The sequence below is a fragment of the Notamacropus eugenii genome, chromosome 2 (genome assembly GCF_028372415.1).
Source record: "Notamacropus eugenii isolate mMacEug1 chromosome 2, mMacEug1.pri_v2, whole genome shotgun sequence".
Lineage (NCBI taxonomy): Eukaryota > Metazoa > Chordata > Mammalia > Diprotodontia > Macropodidae > Notamacropus > Notamacropus eugenii.
The window spans coordinates 84,323,348-84,342,506 of NC_092873.1; the positions used below are offsets into that span (position 1 = coordinate 84,323,348).

The 19,159-nt window shown below is 38.5% G+C and overlaps 1 protein-coding gene across 2 annotated transcripts in view; it reads left to right on the top strand.

The window, feature by feature from the left end:
• LOC140525836 (uncharacterized) overlaps window positions 1–5,345 on the top strand; it is a 139,517-nt gene extending 134,172 nt beyond the window's left edge. For both annotated transcript variants that reach the window (XM_072641548.1, XM_072641547.1), the window contains exons 6-8: window positions 1,590–1,705; window positions 2,048–2,094; window positions 2,702–5,345. In XM_072641548.1, coding sequence (XP_072497649.1) covers window positions 1,590–1,705; window positions 2,048–2,094; window positions 2,702–3,886 — 1,348 coding nt within the window. In that variant the 3' untranslated portion in view covers window positions 3,887–5,345. The remainder of the gene's footprint in view (window positions 1–1,589; window positions 1,706–2,047; window positions 2,095–2,701) is intronic.
• The last annotated feature ends 13,814 nt before the right edge of the window (window positions 5,346–19,159 follow it).

Here is a 19,159-nt window from a genome sequence, read left to right on the forward strand (position 1 = left end):
ATGAATTAATAAGCAGACTACTAAATATCTTATCCATTCTGTAGTTATTTTGTATGGAATTTCTCTTTCATCTTTTCCTACAGGATTTTGTTGTTAACATATAGAAAGTCTGATGGCTTGAGTGGGTGTATTTTATATGCTGCCGTTTTGCTAGGTATTGTTTTTAACGTCCTCCTAGTGTTCTGTAAACATGTTCTATCATATGTAAAAAGCAATCAGCTTATTTCTTTACCTTTGCATATTCCTTTAATTTTCTTCTATTATCTTACATATCTACCAAGATATGTAGTAACTCAAGTGATAATGGACGTCCTTTTTGATTCTGGATCGTATGGATAATTCCCTGTTACATATAATGTGGACTTTAGCTTTTAGATAGATGCTACTTGTTATATTTTTGAAAGGCCAGTTTATTCCTACTCTGACTATTTTTAAACATAAATAGGTGTTATATTTTGTCAAAAGCCTTTTCTGTATATATTGATATAATTTTAATTGTTTTTATTACTTATTAATATGGTCTATATTGCTTACACTTTTTCTAATGTGAACCGACCGTGTATTCCTGGTATAAATTAAAACAGTCATGGTATACAATTTTTTTGACATGTTCCTACAGCCTCTTTGCTGTTGTTTTCTTCAAATTTTTTTCTTGACATGCATAAGAGATATTTGCTTAGAGTTTTCTTCCTGTTGTGTCTCTCCCTGAGTTAGGTATCAAGAAAATATTTATATCACATTTGGTAGTATTCTATATTTTCTTATTTTTGCAAACAGTTGATATAATATTGAATTTAATCATTCTTTGAATGTTTGATAGACTTCACTCACAAGTCTCTCTGGTCCCAGGTTTTTTCTTGTTGTTCATGTTTCTCTCCCTTTCAAAGCTCATCTGTGACTTGAAGTTTGTTTTGCTGAGGCTGAATTATTTAAATTTTCTATTTCTTGTTTTTTTTTTCATATAGACACTTTATACTTTTGTAAATATTCACCTATTTTGTTTAATTTGTCAAGTTTGTTGGCCTATTATCAAGCTGCCAGGTGGTGCAATGGATAGAGTGCTGGACGTGAAGTCAGGAAGACGAGTCTTCCTGAGTTCAAATCTGGCCTCAGACACTTGCTAACTGTGTGACCCTGGGCAAGTCACTTAACCCTCTTTATTTCATTTTCTTATCTATAAAATGAGCTGGAGAAGGAAATAGCAAACCACTCCTGCATCTTTGCTAAGAAAATGAGGTCAGAAAGAGTTGGATATGACTGAACAACAGTACTTTCTTTTTGTTCTTATTCAGTTGGTGTATATTTTCCTTTCTTCATTTGTAGATAGATAGAGATAATGGTTTGATCTGAGGTGGTGGTGGGGAGCAGGTGGAATGTGGACCAATGCTATGACCTTTTTTAAAAATATATATATGATTTTTATTCTATTTATTTTTTTCAATTTTTGATTATTGTTCTTTTAATCTATTTTGTGCTTTTCTAACTGTTTTTCAGTTGTAAGTGAGGAGAACTGGATTTAGCTACAACCTTTCTTTTCTATTTTTCCTAAAACCCCTTCTGTTGTTCTCTATTGACCTATTTCCCCTCAGGATACAGACAGAACAGGTCTTGATCCCTTTCACCAAATCCCAAGACTTAGAAGAAAGAGTGTGTGCCTTCACTGGAAAGATAGATGCCTTGGAGGAATCCATGAGAAGTTTCAGAGGTAAGGAGAAAGTCCCATAGCATCATAGGGACATTAGTGTTCATCCACTTGAGTAACTACATTTGACAGATGAGGAAGCCTAGTCCCAAAGCCTAAAGCCTGAAAAAGTTCTTGTTTCCCAAGTTCAGTAGGGTGGGGCTGCAAGTTAGATTGAGTTCATGGACTACCTTCTGTAGCTTCTGAGCCCCCAAGACAGGAAAATGACTTGCAGCAGATCAGACTGCCTCCTCTTTTCTCAGAGAGCCCTCCTATGTGCAGAAAAAGCCTTTTTTCCCCCTTATGAATGAGATGGACAAGTGATAGAAACCTGTAAGCTCAGTCTCTTCTTTCTCTCTCTCCTAGCTCCATGGCTACAACTTCACCTTCAGAACAAGACAACTAAGAAAGAGGTTTGGCATACATTTTTGCAATATTTTAATGTATTTGTAAGTGTTCTGATGACCCAGTGTGTCTGTCTTTGCAAAGGGAAAGTCCTTGATTAGGAACCTAGCCCTCAAGTACAAATGACTGAAACCACCAGTTTCTATTACCCCATTGTCTTCTCCTTACATCTTGGTTCTCTCCTTCATCTGAATGGAAAGTGTGACATTACTGAAAAACTATTTGACACTTCCCCCCCAAAAAATAAAACATGGTCAATTCTTAGCTTTCTATTTTTTCCAAAGTTGAATTTCAAAAGTTACCTCTCATTCTTCTCTTTCTAAAATAGAGATACTCTACCAATATTAAGAACTCTTGCTTTAAAGGGAGGCAGCATCTGAGCATGTGTGTATCTTGGTATCACTACCAAGCCAAACAAGTTACTTTTGGATTATCCTTACCCGACTTCTCTTCCAACACACAACTGAAGTTTAAGTGTAAATATAAGAGTGATGAGTTTTTTAGAAATTGTGGGAGATTTGACTTTTCCTTCTCATTAAATCCACCTCTCCTCTCCCTCTTCTTTCCCTCATGGGTCTAACTCAATCTCCATCCACTTTGTCTCCTTTCTCATAGATGTACCACACAGTGGAGCAGATGTTATACCAACTTGCCACTGAAATAATCACCCAATTGAAGCTGAAAGATGATCAAGGAGTCAGTTTTACAGCAGACATGTTTGAAATACTAGAGATGGTGCTCCTGGGAAAATTAAAAGTACCTTCCAAATTCAGAATGAAAATGAAAATCAGAGCTACCCCACAGAAAATAGCTGTGATTGGAAATCATTCCCAGAGTACTTTATTGATTAATGATCTCTCTAGGTTTACTCACACAGGAAATACAGGAGGTTTTTTTGTCAACATCCCTTTCGTACCAGTGTTGCAAGTGCTACCAGATATTGAGACATACGGGAAACCAGCAACAACTTACCTGAAGGAGACAGATTGTGACCCGTTTGATGTTGTCATCATCATTGTCTCTGCCCACATTGGATCTATTCATAGCAGCCTAGCAGTAGAGCTCCACAACATGGGGAAGCAGGTCTACTTCATTTCAAGGAGCATACAGCCCACCTCGGTATATCAACGACCACGCACAGCTAATCGTCGGAGAATCAATGTGAACAGACAAAAGAATTTTGAAAATACAGAGCTATCTGTATGGAACCTGGAAAGGATAGGTATAACTAATCCTCAGGTATTTCTGATCTCTGTCATGAAAAATGTATGTAGCATGTCAGCTTTTTCTAATGCCCTGAAGGCATTTGAAGATGAGAGGAGGAAGAAGGCTCAGATTTTGAGGAATCACCTGTCTCAAATCTGTAAAGAAGCCATTGAGAGGAAGAAGACTGCCTTACAGGGTATAATTGGAGTGGAATCTTTGATGGTGGCCCTACAAGTCTCTGCTAGTTCTGGGGTTTTAGCCCAGCTCAGGACCTCTCTGATTCATTATCAAAGGTTATTTGGGGTGGATGAGCTTTCCCTCACCAATCTGGTTGAGATGTTTGATTGCAACATAGGAGAATTGAATGGCATCACCAGATCCTGGAATTTGCATGCACTTATAAAAGACAATCTTAAATTAGCTATTCTTACAGGCAGAAAGGATGGGGAAGCAAAGCTTCTTCACCAACACAGTTATCAAAAATTATATGAGCAAGCTCAAGACATACATAACTATTTTCTTGAAATAGTGGCCAATGATGCAAGCACAATTTTTCATAAAATATGCCTGAAGCTGTCTGAAGAAGCCTCATAAGAGAATACCTTATAGGTCTTCAGATTTCTGACCAATCCCTTGCAATTTTACTTCCATCCAGAATCCTTTTTCTCTCTATCTTCCAAGTACTGCAACCAAGGAGTTTCTTGGACTTCTATATCATTGTGATAGAAGCTTGAAAACATTAGTAATTTTTGTACACAAGGCAGACTAACCACTTGGGTTCAAGGGCTGCTAACTCTTCTGTTCCAAAGTGGGTCTTCCAATCCCACAATAAAGTTTCATTACAACCTATATCTCTTGAAACAAGCTACCACTCAGTGACCAGTTAGTGTCAGAGAGAGGTTGGAGCCAGTTCACTTGTCTCCTAAGCCAGGATTTTTTCCCTCTGATTCATAAGGTTACCTTTAATCCACAAATATTTATTGATGAACTCTTACTGTGTTGGGTGATGTAGGAGATACAAAGAAAGACAACTTTCTGCCTTCTATGGTATTATAATTTAATTAAGGCAATTATAAGACCTTATATTTGAAAGAAACTTAGAAACTAGACTTATTTTGTTCATGTCCCATTTAAAAATCTCCATTATAACATCCCTGAGAAAAGTCCAGTACAGGACCTGAGGACCTCACAAGGCAGTGTCTTCCACTTATGACTAACATTGATTGTTCATTATGGGAAAGTATTTGTTCAAGGAGCAAAACAGAGTCTTAAAGGTTGTCTTCCAAATACTATCTCCCATCCACACATCAAAATACTCAAAAGATATGATAATACAAGAACATTTATATCAGTACTTTTTCTTGTCCTAACTGGAAAATAAAGTGGGTGTCCATTATTTTATGACTGAACAATTTAGAGCAAATGGAAATAACAGAATATTCCACTGTAAGAAATGATAAATATGACAGAAATCTGGAAAGGTCTTTCTAAACTGATATAGAGTGAAATGAGTAGGACCAGGACAGTTTACATAGTGATACTAGTAGTCATTGTAGGAAAATAATTTTAAAAGACTTTCCTCTGATCAATGCAATCACTAATTATCATTCCGTAAGACTGATGATGAAGCATGTTTCCTAGCTTGACCTAAAGTTGATGGACAGAGAGGCAGAATGGGACATCAGTTTTTCAGACCTAGCTAATGATTTGTTTTGCTTAACTATATTTCTTTGTCCTGATGGAGGACTCCTACAGGAAGAGGGGATTGGAGTTGGAAGAGGAGATAAGGGATGGGAATAGTAGTGCAGAAAAAGAAAAACGCATCAGGGAATATCTTAAAAGACAAAAAAGAAAGCAGTGAGAAGTTCAAAAGAGGACACAGATAAACTGGGAAGTTTTATTGTCATGTTAAATTTAATATACCCTTTAACACTGAAAGTTGAGAACTGCATATAGAGTCATCTTTTATGTTCTTTGTATATTGAAATGTGCATTTATTAATGTTTAAGTTCATAATAAAAAACTTGTAAACAAAATAAAAGATATGACAATAGAGAGTTTTGTTAGCTGACTTTCAGATGATAAACATCAAGAGATCCATAAAACAGTGAGATACATGCCACCAAAGGTATTCGCTATGGTCATGGAGGAGATCCAGTATATCATCCAAGCTGAAAAGTGTTTTCCTGTGGATGGCAGGGGTCCTACACATTTTCAGATTACATTGTACTATTTTTATAAGGCTCTGTGATGTAGCAGAGTATCCTAGAAGAAAGCTGCAACCACTCCAAAATTTTAACCTGATAAACCATACCAGAAAGACCTGAATGGATGAAGATGTCTATTCCCAACAAAATTGAGAAAATGGACACAGTTAAACAAGAAATAAAAACATTGTTATTTGTAGGTATTTGAAAACTCCTTGCGAGCCAGCTCGAAGTTCTTGAAACAATAGCTTCACTAAAGGAATAAATGTAAAACAGACCCATAAAAATAATCAAGCTTTCAGTATATGACTAATAAGGCTCCATAGGAAAAGATAGAAAAAGAAATTTCATTAAAAATAACTACAAAAGGTATAAAATCTCTAGAAGTTCACCTGCAAAAACACACTCACCATACATATGAATACTACAAAACACTTTATAGAAATAAAGGACTTCAATGAAGAAACATTAGTTTTTCATGGTTGGCTTGTATTAAAATAATAAACATGATAGTATCTAAATTAACATATAGGCTTAGTTCTAAACTGTTCAGATGAGCAAGGGATTGCTTTATAGCATTAGGAAAAATAAATTCATCTGGATAAACAAAAGGTAAAGGAAAATAACGGGGAAAAAGTAAAAATGAAGGAGGCCTGAGTACAGATCTCAAGATAAAACACTGTTTGGCCTAGAGGCTGATGAGCTACCGAGCCTTCTGACCTTTCCTAGGTCTTCGGTGATCAGCCAGATAAATATATTGAGAGAAGAGACTTCCCAGAGTCAAACAAGGGTTAGGCTTTATTCAGGGTCTTAGTTATGAATCCACAAGCAGGGTGAAATTCTTCCTCAGGAGAAAGGAATCCTCCTCCTCCCAAGGGGCAAGGATCATACAGCAAGAGGATGGGAGAGAAAGAGGAGGAACCCTCTTCCCTCCAAGGGCCCCGCAGAAAGAAGAGGACCTTCAGGCTTTCCTGTCCCTACTTAAGCTCTCCCAGCCACATAGTTTGCAGGTGAATACCGTGCTTGCTCTCAGCCCCTAGCTAATTACCAACAGGTGTACACAGACCACTGACCAATCTCAAGGGTGGGATGCTCTCCCCAGCAAGTTTCCCACTGAGAAGAGGTGGAAATGCACGAGACAGCCCATGTTTTACTCCTCAATCCCCAGCTGTTCCCCGGGGGGCCTCACTTTTACCTGCCCAAGACTGTCCACCAGAAAACTGAGCTTACACCCCCAACAAAACACGAAACAAAAAAAAGGTTATTAGGGAACAGTGATCAAAATATTTTTATATTGATTTAAAAACAATAGAAAAGTTGGCCATTGGAGGAGATTACACAAACAAGGAAGGAAAAATAGTAGCATGCGGTTTGATACACCCATGGATACGAATTATTGGGGTAAGGACTCCCTTATTCTACATGTGGGAAAACTGGAAAGCAGTTTGGCAGAAATTAGATTTAGGCCAGAAACTTACACCATACACAACAATAAACTTTAAATGGCTACATGATCTAAATTCAAGCAATCATAAATTGGAAAAGAAGGGAAAGGGATAACTTTTCATCTGTGAATAGGGAAAGAATTATTAACTAAGGGGTAGAAATGAGTGAAAATGAACTCGGCAAATTTGCATAAAACTTAAAAGCTTTTGTACAAATAAAATTGATGCGGTTATAATTAGAAGGGAAATAACTAATTGGGCTAAAGCCTTTATGAGTAAATTTCTCCTATAAAGGTCTGATATTGCCATTAAAATTAGAAGGGAAATATATCCAGAAAAAAAATCCAGGAAATTTCTCTGAGAATAAAAATAGAATCTCATAAGCAAGACACATAAGAAACTAATTCAAACTGACAAAATATGAATTATTCCTCAATAACTAGTCAAATAATATGAACAGATAGTTTTCAAAGTAAGAAATCCAAGCTATCACAACCATATGAAAAAATGTCCAAATCACTAATAATTAGGGAAATGCAAATTAAAGCAACTCTGGGGTTCTACATCACACCCACAGACTGGCAAAGATGACTCAAAATCACAGTTGTTAGATGGGCTTCAAAAAAATCGTCAAGTCAGCAAGCATTTATGAAGTGTCTATTGTGTGCTAATAACTGTGTTAAGTACTGGAGGGTTAAAAAAAAAAAAGTCCTTGCTCTACAGGAATTCACAGTTTAAAGGTGGAGACACCATCCAAACACCTATGTACAGATAAGATATATACGGAACATTATATTATAGTTGAAGTTACACAGAAGTCAGGAAGTCAGGAGATGAGCAGGGAGAGAGTTCTAGGCATAGAGAACAGTCAGTGAAAATTCTCAGAGTTGGGAGGTACAGTATAAGGAACAGAAAGAAAGCCAGTGTCACTGGACCAAAGAAAACATGAATGGAATAAACCATACTAATACACTGTTAATACATCCATGAATTTCTCTACCCAGTCTGAAACTGATTTGGAACTATAGCCACCACATTCACTAAACAGTGTGCACTCTTTGACCCAGGTTACCACTATCACACCCCAAAGAGATGAAAGAAAGAAGAAAAGGACCTACATGTGCAAAAATATTTATAGCAGCTCTTTTGGTAGAAGCACAGATTTGGAAAATGAGGAGATGACCATAAATGGGGAAATGTTTAGACAAATTACAGTATATGGAATTGTGCTGTGACAAATTGTGAAATGAATGTATAGAACTAGAAATGGAGCCCTATGTATAGTGAGGCTCCATGTGTGGTGAGAGCTGCTCTTGCATGGCTTGAATGGAAGGGAGAGGAGGTGGAGCAGAACAGACATCTCTAGCTTCTTCTCCTTCCAACCCTTCTGCAAAAAAGACTTATATTTCTACCAGGAAGAAAAGCAGAAAATTGGGGCCAGAAGTCAGTCAGTTCTCTTCAAAGGGAAACGTTTCTGGGATAGAAGTATGTCTATCTGCTCCTTGAAATATGGTACATCTAAGAGGATACGATCGGGTTCCAACTAACTTGCGACTGTTTTGTTTGGTCATTATGGGAGGGAAAGAGGACCCCAAGCTCAATAGCCAGACCTGACTGCTGGTCCACCAAACATCCATTGCACAAGGAACATACACAGGGAATAGCTAAGAAGCCCATTTATCCAAATCGATAGCAAAACAAAAATCAGAGAAAGTATATGTAGGAGAATACAAGACAATACAGAGTGAAGGAGCTCTGCCACTGGGGGTAAGATAACTCAGCTTACTCCAGAAAGAATATTCTGGATCTCACCTAAGGGAAAACTACCCAAAGTCTCTAGAGAAGAAAGATGGAAACGGGACATCATGGAGACTGCCCCCTCCTCTTTTGTCTTCTCACAGTCTTTTTCTTCAGCTATCTGAGCGGAAGACTCCTTCTTACATCTCTCTTGAAGCTGAAAGCCAAGAGCAGCAGAAATGACTCAACCCTTGAAGAAAACTTGAAGTTTAAACAGTCCTAAAGGAGACTAGCCCCAAAATAGAACTCACTTGAAAAGTCCTGAAAGGAACTGGAAAAAACTAGAGTTCTCTCACTTCTCATCAGCTCAGCCCTCCCCACTCAGGCTGGGCAGAACATTCATCTCCATCAATAAGGAGCTAATTAGGAAAGGGGTTACAGATGATTTCTGAGATACATGGAAGACCTATATCCAATGATATACAATGAAGTATATATTTCTGCAAAATAAAGTAACTATTTATGTGATAACATTTTCTTAAAAAAGTAACTTTTAAAGATTTCAGAACTCTGATCAATGCAATAGCCAATTACAATTTCTGATAAATTGTGAAGAAGCTAATTCCCTACCATTTGACAGAGAAGTCATGACTTCTAGATACAGGAGAAGACATACATCCTCAGATAGAGTCAATGTAAGAAACTGACTTTTTTTTTCAACAAGGGTTGAGAATGAGAAGGGGAGGGAAGAAGGAAGGAAGGAAAGAAAAGAAAGAGAGAAAGAGGAAGGAAGAAAGGAAAGAAGGAAAAAGGAAAGGAAAGGAGGGATGTAGAGTGGGAGGGAGGGAGGAAGGAAGGGAGAAACTACTGGGGTCCTTGTGTGTAGATTGCCCCAAGTTGTCCAATCTGAAAGGGAAAAAAACCACTGAGGCAGAGCTCTGAGCCAATGGCACTTTAATAAAGGGTCCATGGTCCTCTTCGATGAAATGGAACCCAGATCTTCCTCATCATCTGAGATGCCCCTTCTGCCAGGGCCTTAGTTTTATAATGCTTGACACCTGGACGACAGAGGTAGATCAGGCCAAAAAAACAGTCTGATTGGTAAATAGACCTTGCCCATGACCCTCCAGGAGGGTCTACACAAAACACAGAATCTCATTTGTTGACCAATAGGTTTGACAGCATACCTTAAAAGGTCTACCTTAACCTTTGAAGGGGTCCTAAAAAAATCGAGGATCAGGCTCATGAGGCTGGGCTGATGAGCAGATGTCAAAACATCTGAATGTTCTGATGGGCCAGAAGAAGGGCAGGTTGCAGGTCAGCAACCAAGGTCACTCAGTGGCTTCATCCTTGGGGTCATCTCATGTTGGGAAAAAGAGGTATAACAAAGGACAAAGAGATAACAAAGATAGCTGGGGGACTTTCCATATAATTGAGTAAGGAAAAACAAGGGTGGAGGTTTTAGCTTCCTATGATTAAGCAAGTGAATTTACAATCTGCAGTTCACAGCTCTGGGGCTTAAGAAAAAAGCTTATAATCACCATCCCCTATTGATTGATATCAAACTGATTAATATTGATTGTAATAAAATAGGGGTACAATAAAATAGGGCTCCAATGAATCATCTATCACACTTGGTTAAGGTGCTATAAGCAGAAGGTAGAGGAGGTTCTGCTTCCCAGCTTTGCAGGGTTAATTTCAAACAATATAATAAAGTCTTCTCCCAATTCCCAAAACTGAATAAAGTTTTCTCACAAGACAAGTTGGACTAAACCTGTAAGTGAATGCAAACTAGGTAGCTACAGAACTGAGTCACAAGATGAAATCACAAGTTTCACTCAGATCCCACAATGAACTACTTGCTGTCCTAATTCACTCATTGTGGAAGTGGTATTTGGTGGGAAAGGGGTCAAGTCTTGAACACAGAACTTGCAGTCCCTTCCAGAAATAACAAATGGAGTGCAAGTTAGTGCAAACATGATCATATCCGCTACATGATCCATATTGAAGGGAACAGGTAGACATATGCACAGCTCCTCTCTTTGAAGAGATCAGAGTGGTGGCCTCTGGCCCCAACCTCCTGCTTCCCTTCCTGCCAGGAATTAAAGTCTCCCTTGGGGAAAGGTGGGGGGAGAAGGGGCTAGAGATGTTTATTCATCCTTGCCTCCAACCACACAAGGACAATTCTCTACACATGTGAGGCCCACTACCACTACATAGGTCATCCCTTCTACATTAAAAAAAATGTTGTCATTTGTTTTTTTTTATTCTTTTATGTCACTGTCACTAGGGAGCTACACATTCAGTCAATAAACATTTATTAAGCACCTACTTACTATATGCCAAGCTCAGTGCTAAGTGTTGGGGTGAAAAACAAAAGGAAAAGACAATCCGTGTCCTTAAGGAACTCACACTTTAATGACACGAAGGCTTATACAAGACTGTTGGTACCTGCATAGAAACACAGTGAGTGGGTAAGTTAAGGGTAAAAATTAATAATCAGTGATAGCTAAAGTGGGCTGTTGTAGCTTGGCTTTAGAGTGCCACCTGGTGGCCAGCACAGATGGAACATCACTGCCCACTCCAGCCATATACCCCATAATGGGACCCTCCAAGTGTTCAGGTCCAGTGCTGACATATTTGAATTGAGTCTCACCGTACAGGGACGTTTGAAATGGTCACAAGACAAAGACAAAAGGCATCAATAAAATGTGCTTATTTTTTAAATAAAAACATTAGCAAGATACTTACTAAAAGAACATATATTAGATATAAATTAGTAATGCTAATATTATGACTTCTGGCCTTTTCAGATGAACCAATTAATAGCGGGTAACATCCACCTCTTTTTTCCAGCGTTAAACTTAACATATGTAAAGATTCTACCTCCATAGTTCATTATTTTAGGTCATAAGTAGCATGTATAAAAAATTGCCCCATTTTCTCCTTGCATACCACACCTCCCTTTACAGCCTTTTGCTGATCTGAAGGCATTTAGTATGGTAATACAGGATTTCTATGTACCTGGGTAAATAATTCAAAGGTATGTTCACCTCCAGGATATTGGGCCAGTGGATCAAATGTGGGATGAAGTCTTTTCCTTTGGTATGCCACCAACATCTCTTTCCCATTTTGCAGTATACATATATGGACATTCATCTATTATTAAAAGCTGAAAGAACTTTTAATGGAAACAACTTGGTATTCCCATCCCCTCAAGTTCCTATTTTTAGATTCCAGAAAGAACAGGAAATTTAGATCTTGGACAACCCTTAGGGTTGCTTTATTTTTTTTTTTTAACATAAATGGAGCTATTTGAGATTATACTCATATTACTCATTTTGTGAGTGGGACCTTTTAAAAAGAGAGCTGCCATGCTCTGTGACAGATGACACAAATAAGGAAAATCCAGCAAGAGGGAAAAGAGAGAAATGACACATGGTCAAGTGCTAAGCTGAGAACTAGTCATGAGAACTAGTGAGAAGCATATTCCCCTATAAGAAGATACTGAGATAGCAACTAGCCATAGTTTTTATCAAGGGAAAGTAGCGATTAAAGGAAAATAGCACAAAACAGATTAGACAGCATGAAATGGCAATCTAGGAAGTGAGAGCCAGTGGCAGTGATCCAAAAGAAATTGTCCTGTATTCTCTACTTTTGAGACCATAGGGGGTGATTTGCCACTGAGACAACATTATGGGGCACTTATCTCAATGGTGACAATAAAGATAGAGCCCAAAGCAAATGGGGGAAAGTTGGAAAGTTCAGATTGTGCCACAAAGATCTATAGTTTACTTAAGCTGTTGAGAGTTTTAGCATTCTGCCTTGATTTTTCACTTTATTTCAGCAAATAAATGTTAATCTGCATATGAGTAAAGTCTCTTGGAGGTAACACTGAAATGGAAAAGAGTTTAGAGAATAGATTAGTTAGGATTTTGAGGGAATTTATTACCATTAAGTTAGGTGGAAAGGAGACTAGAGATGACTATGTTCTGAACATGGTAAGCTACAGTTTTATCATCTGTAAAATGGGGGTAATAATGACTAATAATATATCTCAGAGGTTTATTTGAGGAAAGAACTTTGTAAACCTTAAGAGGGATGTGACCTGGACCTGTATGGAGTTGTTGTTTTTTTCCAGGAGAGTTGGTGGTTAAACATTTACCAACACACTCCTAGCTGGGAGCCTCCTGTGAAGTAAAAGATGAGGACCAGTGGAGGGCAAGGTCTGTCTCATTTTCCTCCCCTCTTTTGCGCACCCCATCCCCTGTTTCTCTTACCTCCCTAACAGTCCTATTGCCCATAGGAGTCGCCTCAGGGAATGGAAGAGACCTGGCCTAAAACAGGGGCGGGGGCTCCACACTACCTCGTTGATTGGTCCAGGCTTGGTCCTGTTGCTCCAAAAAGAACCACAATCGCAGTTCCCCCTTCAGTCTCTAGGCGGAACAGCCTGACTGTGAATGAATAAGAGAAAACCAGAAACCCAGCCCCAACGGGAAGCAGTTTGGAGGAGCTAGGGGAGCCCACGGAGAAGATCCCCCTCCGCACTGTCCCTCCTCTGCATGCAGGCATGTCACACACACACGCACGCACACACACACCCCTCCTCCTCTACTCCCTCCTTCCCTCTCTCCCTCCTTCCATCCCTTGAAGACACGTCTTAGGTATTGCTGAGAAGCCAGGAGACTTCCTCTCCACCAGAGCAGAGACCGAGACTTGGGGTAGGTGGAGGGGCTCTGGAGAGACCCAGGGACAGGTACCTGTAGCCTGAGAGGAGGGGAGGGGCGGGGAGAAGGGGAAAGGCGGAGCCCTGAGGGATGGCAGATTCTGCTGCCCTCTTCCTTCCTCCTCCTCTGCTGCTGCTGTGCCTGCATCCCTCCCATCTCCAGCTTCCTCTAGCATCCTCAAGACCCTCCTTGCTACCAGATGAGCTCAAGCCCAGGGGCTGATCACGTGGGTCTCCTTCCTAAAACCACGTGCTTTGAGGAAACAGAAACAGGAGAGAAAAACATAAGGGGAAATTTAAAGAGAGAAGGTAAGGTGGAAAGAACTCCTTCTAGGATGTCAAGAGATCTGATTTCTAGTCCAGGCTTTGCCACATCTATGATCAATGAGCTTCACTTTCCTCTTTGTAAAATGAGGGCTTTGGAGTAGACTTGATAAAACAGGTCTTCCTTAAGTTCTTGCTTTGTGCAAGGTATTCTGTTCTCCACTAGGAATCCAAAGATTTTAAAAAGTGACACAATCTACACCTTAAAGGAACTTGGAGTCAATTTAAGGTGGGAGTGGAAGACTTACAATTTGCACTTACCTAAGAATATTAACAGGTAAACTGTAATTGGGGCAATGGAAGGACCAAGACAGTTTTCTAGGAAAATTGGAGCTGGGAGAGAACTCTGAGGGAGTAAGGCTGTACAGAATGGGGAAATAGGGAGTAGACTAGTAGCCTACACCATCTCCACTGGGTGACGGTGGGGGTTGGTTGGGGAAAGAATGTGGTGTGTCCAAGACAGGATCCTTCTGGCATTGCTGTGACAATTGGGAGGGAGGAAGAGACAGGAGTAAATGCCCTGGGTTGGGGGGGCGGGGGGGGTAGAAGGGGCCAAGGCCAACTCAGAATTAGAGTTGTCAATTAATAGGTATGTATTAAGTAATTAGTATGTGCTAGGCACTGTGTAGCTCCTAACATTACATAGATAGACACTAGTACAGCATTTGGGCTGCACAGCTACTCTGTTCTTGCTACAGGTCTAGCCCACCTTCTTTTCCAAGAGGAATTTCTCTGATACTTTTTTTGCACCACATCTTGTGCACAGTTCTTTGTCAGTAGCATGCTGTGATCCAGTCATGTCCCCCAAATATCTCTCTCTTGCCCTTTGCATGATAGGTGGTCTTGATCTTTCAGAGGTTATGCTGTTCCATGATTCAGATACTTAGCAGCACTCGAAGAATACTGATGTTTCATTCTGTTTGTTTCTGTTTCAGAAATCACTGTGATTTCCCAAATATGATACAGCCCTTTCTTTTCTTATTCAATTCTAAGTCTACTTCATTATCCATCCAGGATGACTGGCCAAGATCTGTGTACAAAATGGAGTTCCATAGGCTGTACATCCAGCTACATATAGGGGTTGGTGAAGTCCTGTGAGCTGAATCCAGCCCACTGCCTGGTTTTTGTACAGCCTCCCCAGCTAAGAATAGTATTTACATTTTTAAATAAAGCTTTATTTTAAAATATACAAACATTTCTTAGCTCACAAACAGAAACAGGCATTGTCTGGATTTGAGTCACAGGGTTTGCCAACTCCTACCAAGGTGTATAAAATATGTACTCCTCATTCACTTAGTTTTCCCAGTGTATCTAGTTGGATCTAACTCTTTTGAATGATTAGGGATCTCATTTAAGTAGATGGGAGTTGATGTAATCAGCACTGTCATCTGTAAACAAAAGTATCTGGAAAACCTCAATATTTATTGGGAATCTATTATCTTCCATTAGGTCTCTGCACTGGACAGCCTTCATGACAGTGCTACACACCTTTGGCAAGTTATGTGTCTCCCTGTCTTATTCCTTGCTTAATATTATTGAGCAGTGCTATCAGTTTTGTTGCATCTTTCAAGGAGTCTTGTATGATTTTCATACATGCATAGAGGACACTTTGTTGGAGGCATTTTGATTTACCAAATCAAATGCTTTTTTGCAGTCAACAGACAGTAAGAATAGTAAGATCATTTACTCTCTGTAGCTTTCATTCAGTCGCAGGACTATAAAGAAGTGGTCTGCTATAGAATACCATTTGTAAGAGCCTACCTGTTCCTTTCTAGTACGTTCAAGGATAACCTTGATATGGCTGTTGTTTGTTCTCATTTCACAGATAAGAGAAAGTAGGAATTTATTATCAATGTTTTCTTGATTACCATGTCCATTTTTTCAAGTGTTTAGTGTCTTCACTTTTTTCAGACATTTCAAGAATTAACCTTCATGATGGACCACCTTTCTGTATATTTAGTCTATTTTAACTGCTCTTCCTTTCTATATTTTCTGTAATATCATTTCTGCATCCTTTGATAGCATATCTTTGCAGCCTTTTGTGTGATGTTTGAATCCAAATGTGGAAGAAATAGTTTGTTATAGAAATCTTGACAGATCTTTTCCATTTTTTATCTTTGTTGTCCTCTTTTTCATTTCATCCTTAAGTGTTCTCAGGATGATGTTGGTTCAAGTTAGGTCTTTCACCAAAATTTCTATAAATTTATTTTTCCCTTCAGGTGCTTCTTACCATTCTGAAATGATACAACTTTTAACCTTTCCAGGTCCAGTAAAATTTCACAAATGAATTTATTTAAACTGGTATTCACATTGACTGCCTGCTGAAGTGGCTTTTTTACTTGGCTTCCTTATTCTGGAAATTCATTTCTATCACTTAAATTTCCATAGGAATTGGCTCTCCTTGGTATCCATTTTCCATTTTTTTACAGTGTCAATACTTTGTTTTCAGGAGTCAAACAGAAGTTTTTTTAAATTATACTCCATACCTTATTCTCATTTTATTCTAATTTGGTATTGATTTTGATCTTTGCTCTAAAATATTGATGGTCTTACTGTGCACAGACAGCAGACTTAGAAATGACTATGACATTGGTAAAGAGGTATTTCCTATCTATGAAGATATACCAAAGTTCATTTATTGTTTTGTTGGTAGATACTTTCCATCTCCTGATTTCCTTCTGGAAGAAAGTGTTCCTAATACATAGACATAAGCCATCAGTCATCTATCTACACGACTTTTGTCTCCTTAATTTCTTAACTTTTAACTAGGTTTTTATCCCTGATGATATTTTATTTAAAATTTTCGTATCAATGTTCATTAGAAACACTGATTTATAGTTTTCTTTTTCAGTTTTAACTCTTCCTGGTTTATACAGTAAGACCATATATACAGTGACATCTAGTTCTGAGGGATCGCAAGCAGATTGCAAGAGAAATATAACTGAGCAGTAGGGCTAATTAACTTATCTTTAAGATCATCATACCTTTTCAAAAGCTTTTCATGTTTTCATCTCTTGTTCAGTCTGCAACTTAAGTGTGTTTGTGAAGGAACATTTACAGCTTATGAAGGAACTATTACAGCTATTACATTAAACAAGAAATTTGATCCCCTTCAAAAACTCAAGATTAGAAAATATAAACCCAAGAGACAGGCAGCTAATTGGAGGACTTCTTGAGAGTCCTAAATATCAACAAGATCTCGACATGGATTCAAGCTTAAGCAGAGATATGATCAAGCATCTCCCCAACATTTATATTGGAAGAACCAAATATGAAGAGGCAAATAAACCGAGGCTTGAGTTATAACAATAATGTATCTTATCATTTCATTATTAGTTATGAATTAATTGAATGACCAATCAAGAGGAACAACAAATTTTAATTTCACTTTCACAAAAATAAGAAAAGAAAACAACGCATCTCTGTCACAGGAGGAATTTGGAAGAATCCCTTCTTTTGCTATTTTTGCAAACAATTTCTGTAATATTGGAATTAATCATTCTGTGAATGATTAGAATTCAATTGTAAATCTAGTTGGCCTTAAAGTTTTTTTTTCATTAGAAGTTCATTTATGGATGGTTTAATTTCTTCCCTTGAATTTTGGTATTGAAGGAATTAAATAGATTCTGGATCATTTTGGAATCGTTTTCATTCTGTAGTTTATCTTATTCTGTATTACTGCCTCGTTTTGTATGGCTGCTCAAGCCAACTTGAGTTGAACTCAGGTATCTAGCTTTCCCTCCAAATTACTTTAAAGGTACTATTCAAAGAAAAATTATTATCTCCCATACCTTATCTTCAAAGGGCTATAAATTGATCTGATATTTTTCCACAAAGCATATTGACCACCCTTGCCTGTCCCTGTAGAATCAATTTAACTTCCTAACAAATCTTCCCAGGAGCTAGGGAGCTTGTTATGATTGGTTCACTAACAATGTCCTTTGGATACAGATGAGTCCCATAAATCAAACATTCCTTAATGACAGAGAGTGTAGATACTTGACCCATGTGGGTGCTAGGCCACTTTCGTTGATGTAACCAACGTAATGCTGTCTACCCTATCACCAGTCTCACTGTCTTCTCCACCTACCCAACTCTGTACTCCCCCAAAGTGTATTAAGGCTGCTGAGTTGTACCTCAGGGTCTTGAAATATTGAGAGGGGTCACTGCCTCAATTTATTCGTTACTGCTAGCCTAATAAATTGATCATGCTCACACTATCGTCTCTCAGTTTACCTTCATTTTCAAATATAACAGTATTTCAGTTCTCTGTTTTTGGTTCTATTAACATGCATGGCTATTTTATGGTTTTTTTAAAAATTCATTTAAGTTCTTAATTTTACTGATATATAATTGGGCAGAACAGTTTCTAATAATATCTATTTCTTATTCATTTGTGCTGCATTTTCTGTTTTCATTTTTGATACTAGTCATTTGATTTTATCATTCTAGTACTATCTATGAGACACTGGAGTGGTTTGCCATTTCCTTCTCCAGTGGATCACCTTTTGCTGAAATTGCCAGGCTGCATGAATCAAAAGCTGGAATTAAGGTTGCCAGGAGAAATATCACCAATCTCGGGCATGCAGATGGTGTCACTCTGATGGCAGAAAGTGAGAAGGAATTAAGAAGCCTCTTAATGAAGGTGAAAGAAGAGAGTGTAAAAACTGAATTGAAGCTTATCAACAAAAACCAAGATCTTGGTAACTGGATTCCATCACTTCCTGGCAAATGGAGGGAGAAGAAATTAAAGCAGTGTCAGATTTTATATTCTTGGGTTCAAAGATCACTGCAGATGGTGATGGCAGCCAAGACATTAAAAGGCACTCCTTGAAAAGACAGCAACAACAAATCTGGACAGCATACTAAAAACAGAGACATCATCTTACTTCCAAAATCCATACACTCGAAGCTATGATTTTTCCAGTAGCAATGGATGGCTGTGAGAATTGGACTATAAGGAAACCAACAAGCCACAGAACTGACACTTTCAAATTATGGTGCTAGAGAAGACTTTTGGGAGTCCCTTGGACAGCAAAGACATCAAATCAGTCAATACTTAAAGACTTAATTCAGGCTAATCACTGGAAGGTCAAATACTATAGCTAAAGCTTAAATACTCTGGTCACATAAGGAGAAAATGGGGCTCATTGGAAAAGACCCTGATGTTGGGAAAGACTGAAGACAAAAGGAAAAAGTTGACAGCAGAGGATGAGATAGATGGATAGTATCATGGAAACAATGAAGATGAACTTGGACAGACTTTCAGAGATAGTGGAGGACAGACGGGACTGGAGTGCTATGGTGCATGTGGTCATGAAGGATCACACACATATGAATGACTGAACAATAACCACAGTTTTACTTTCCTTTTTCTTTTTGGTCTCCAACTCAGCTAAGGGTTTATCCATTTGCATTTTTTAATAGC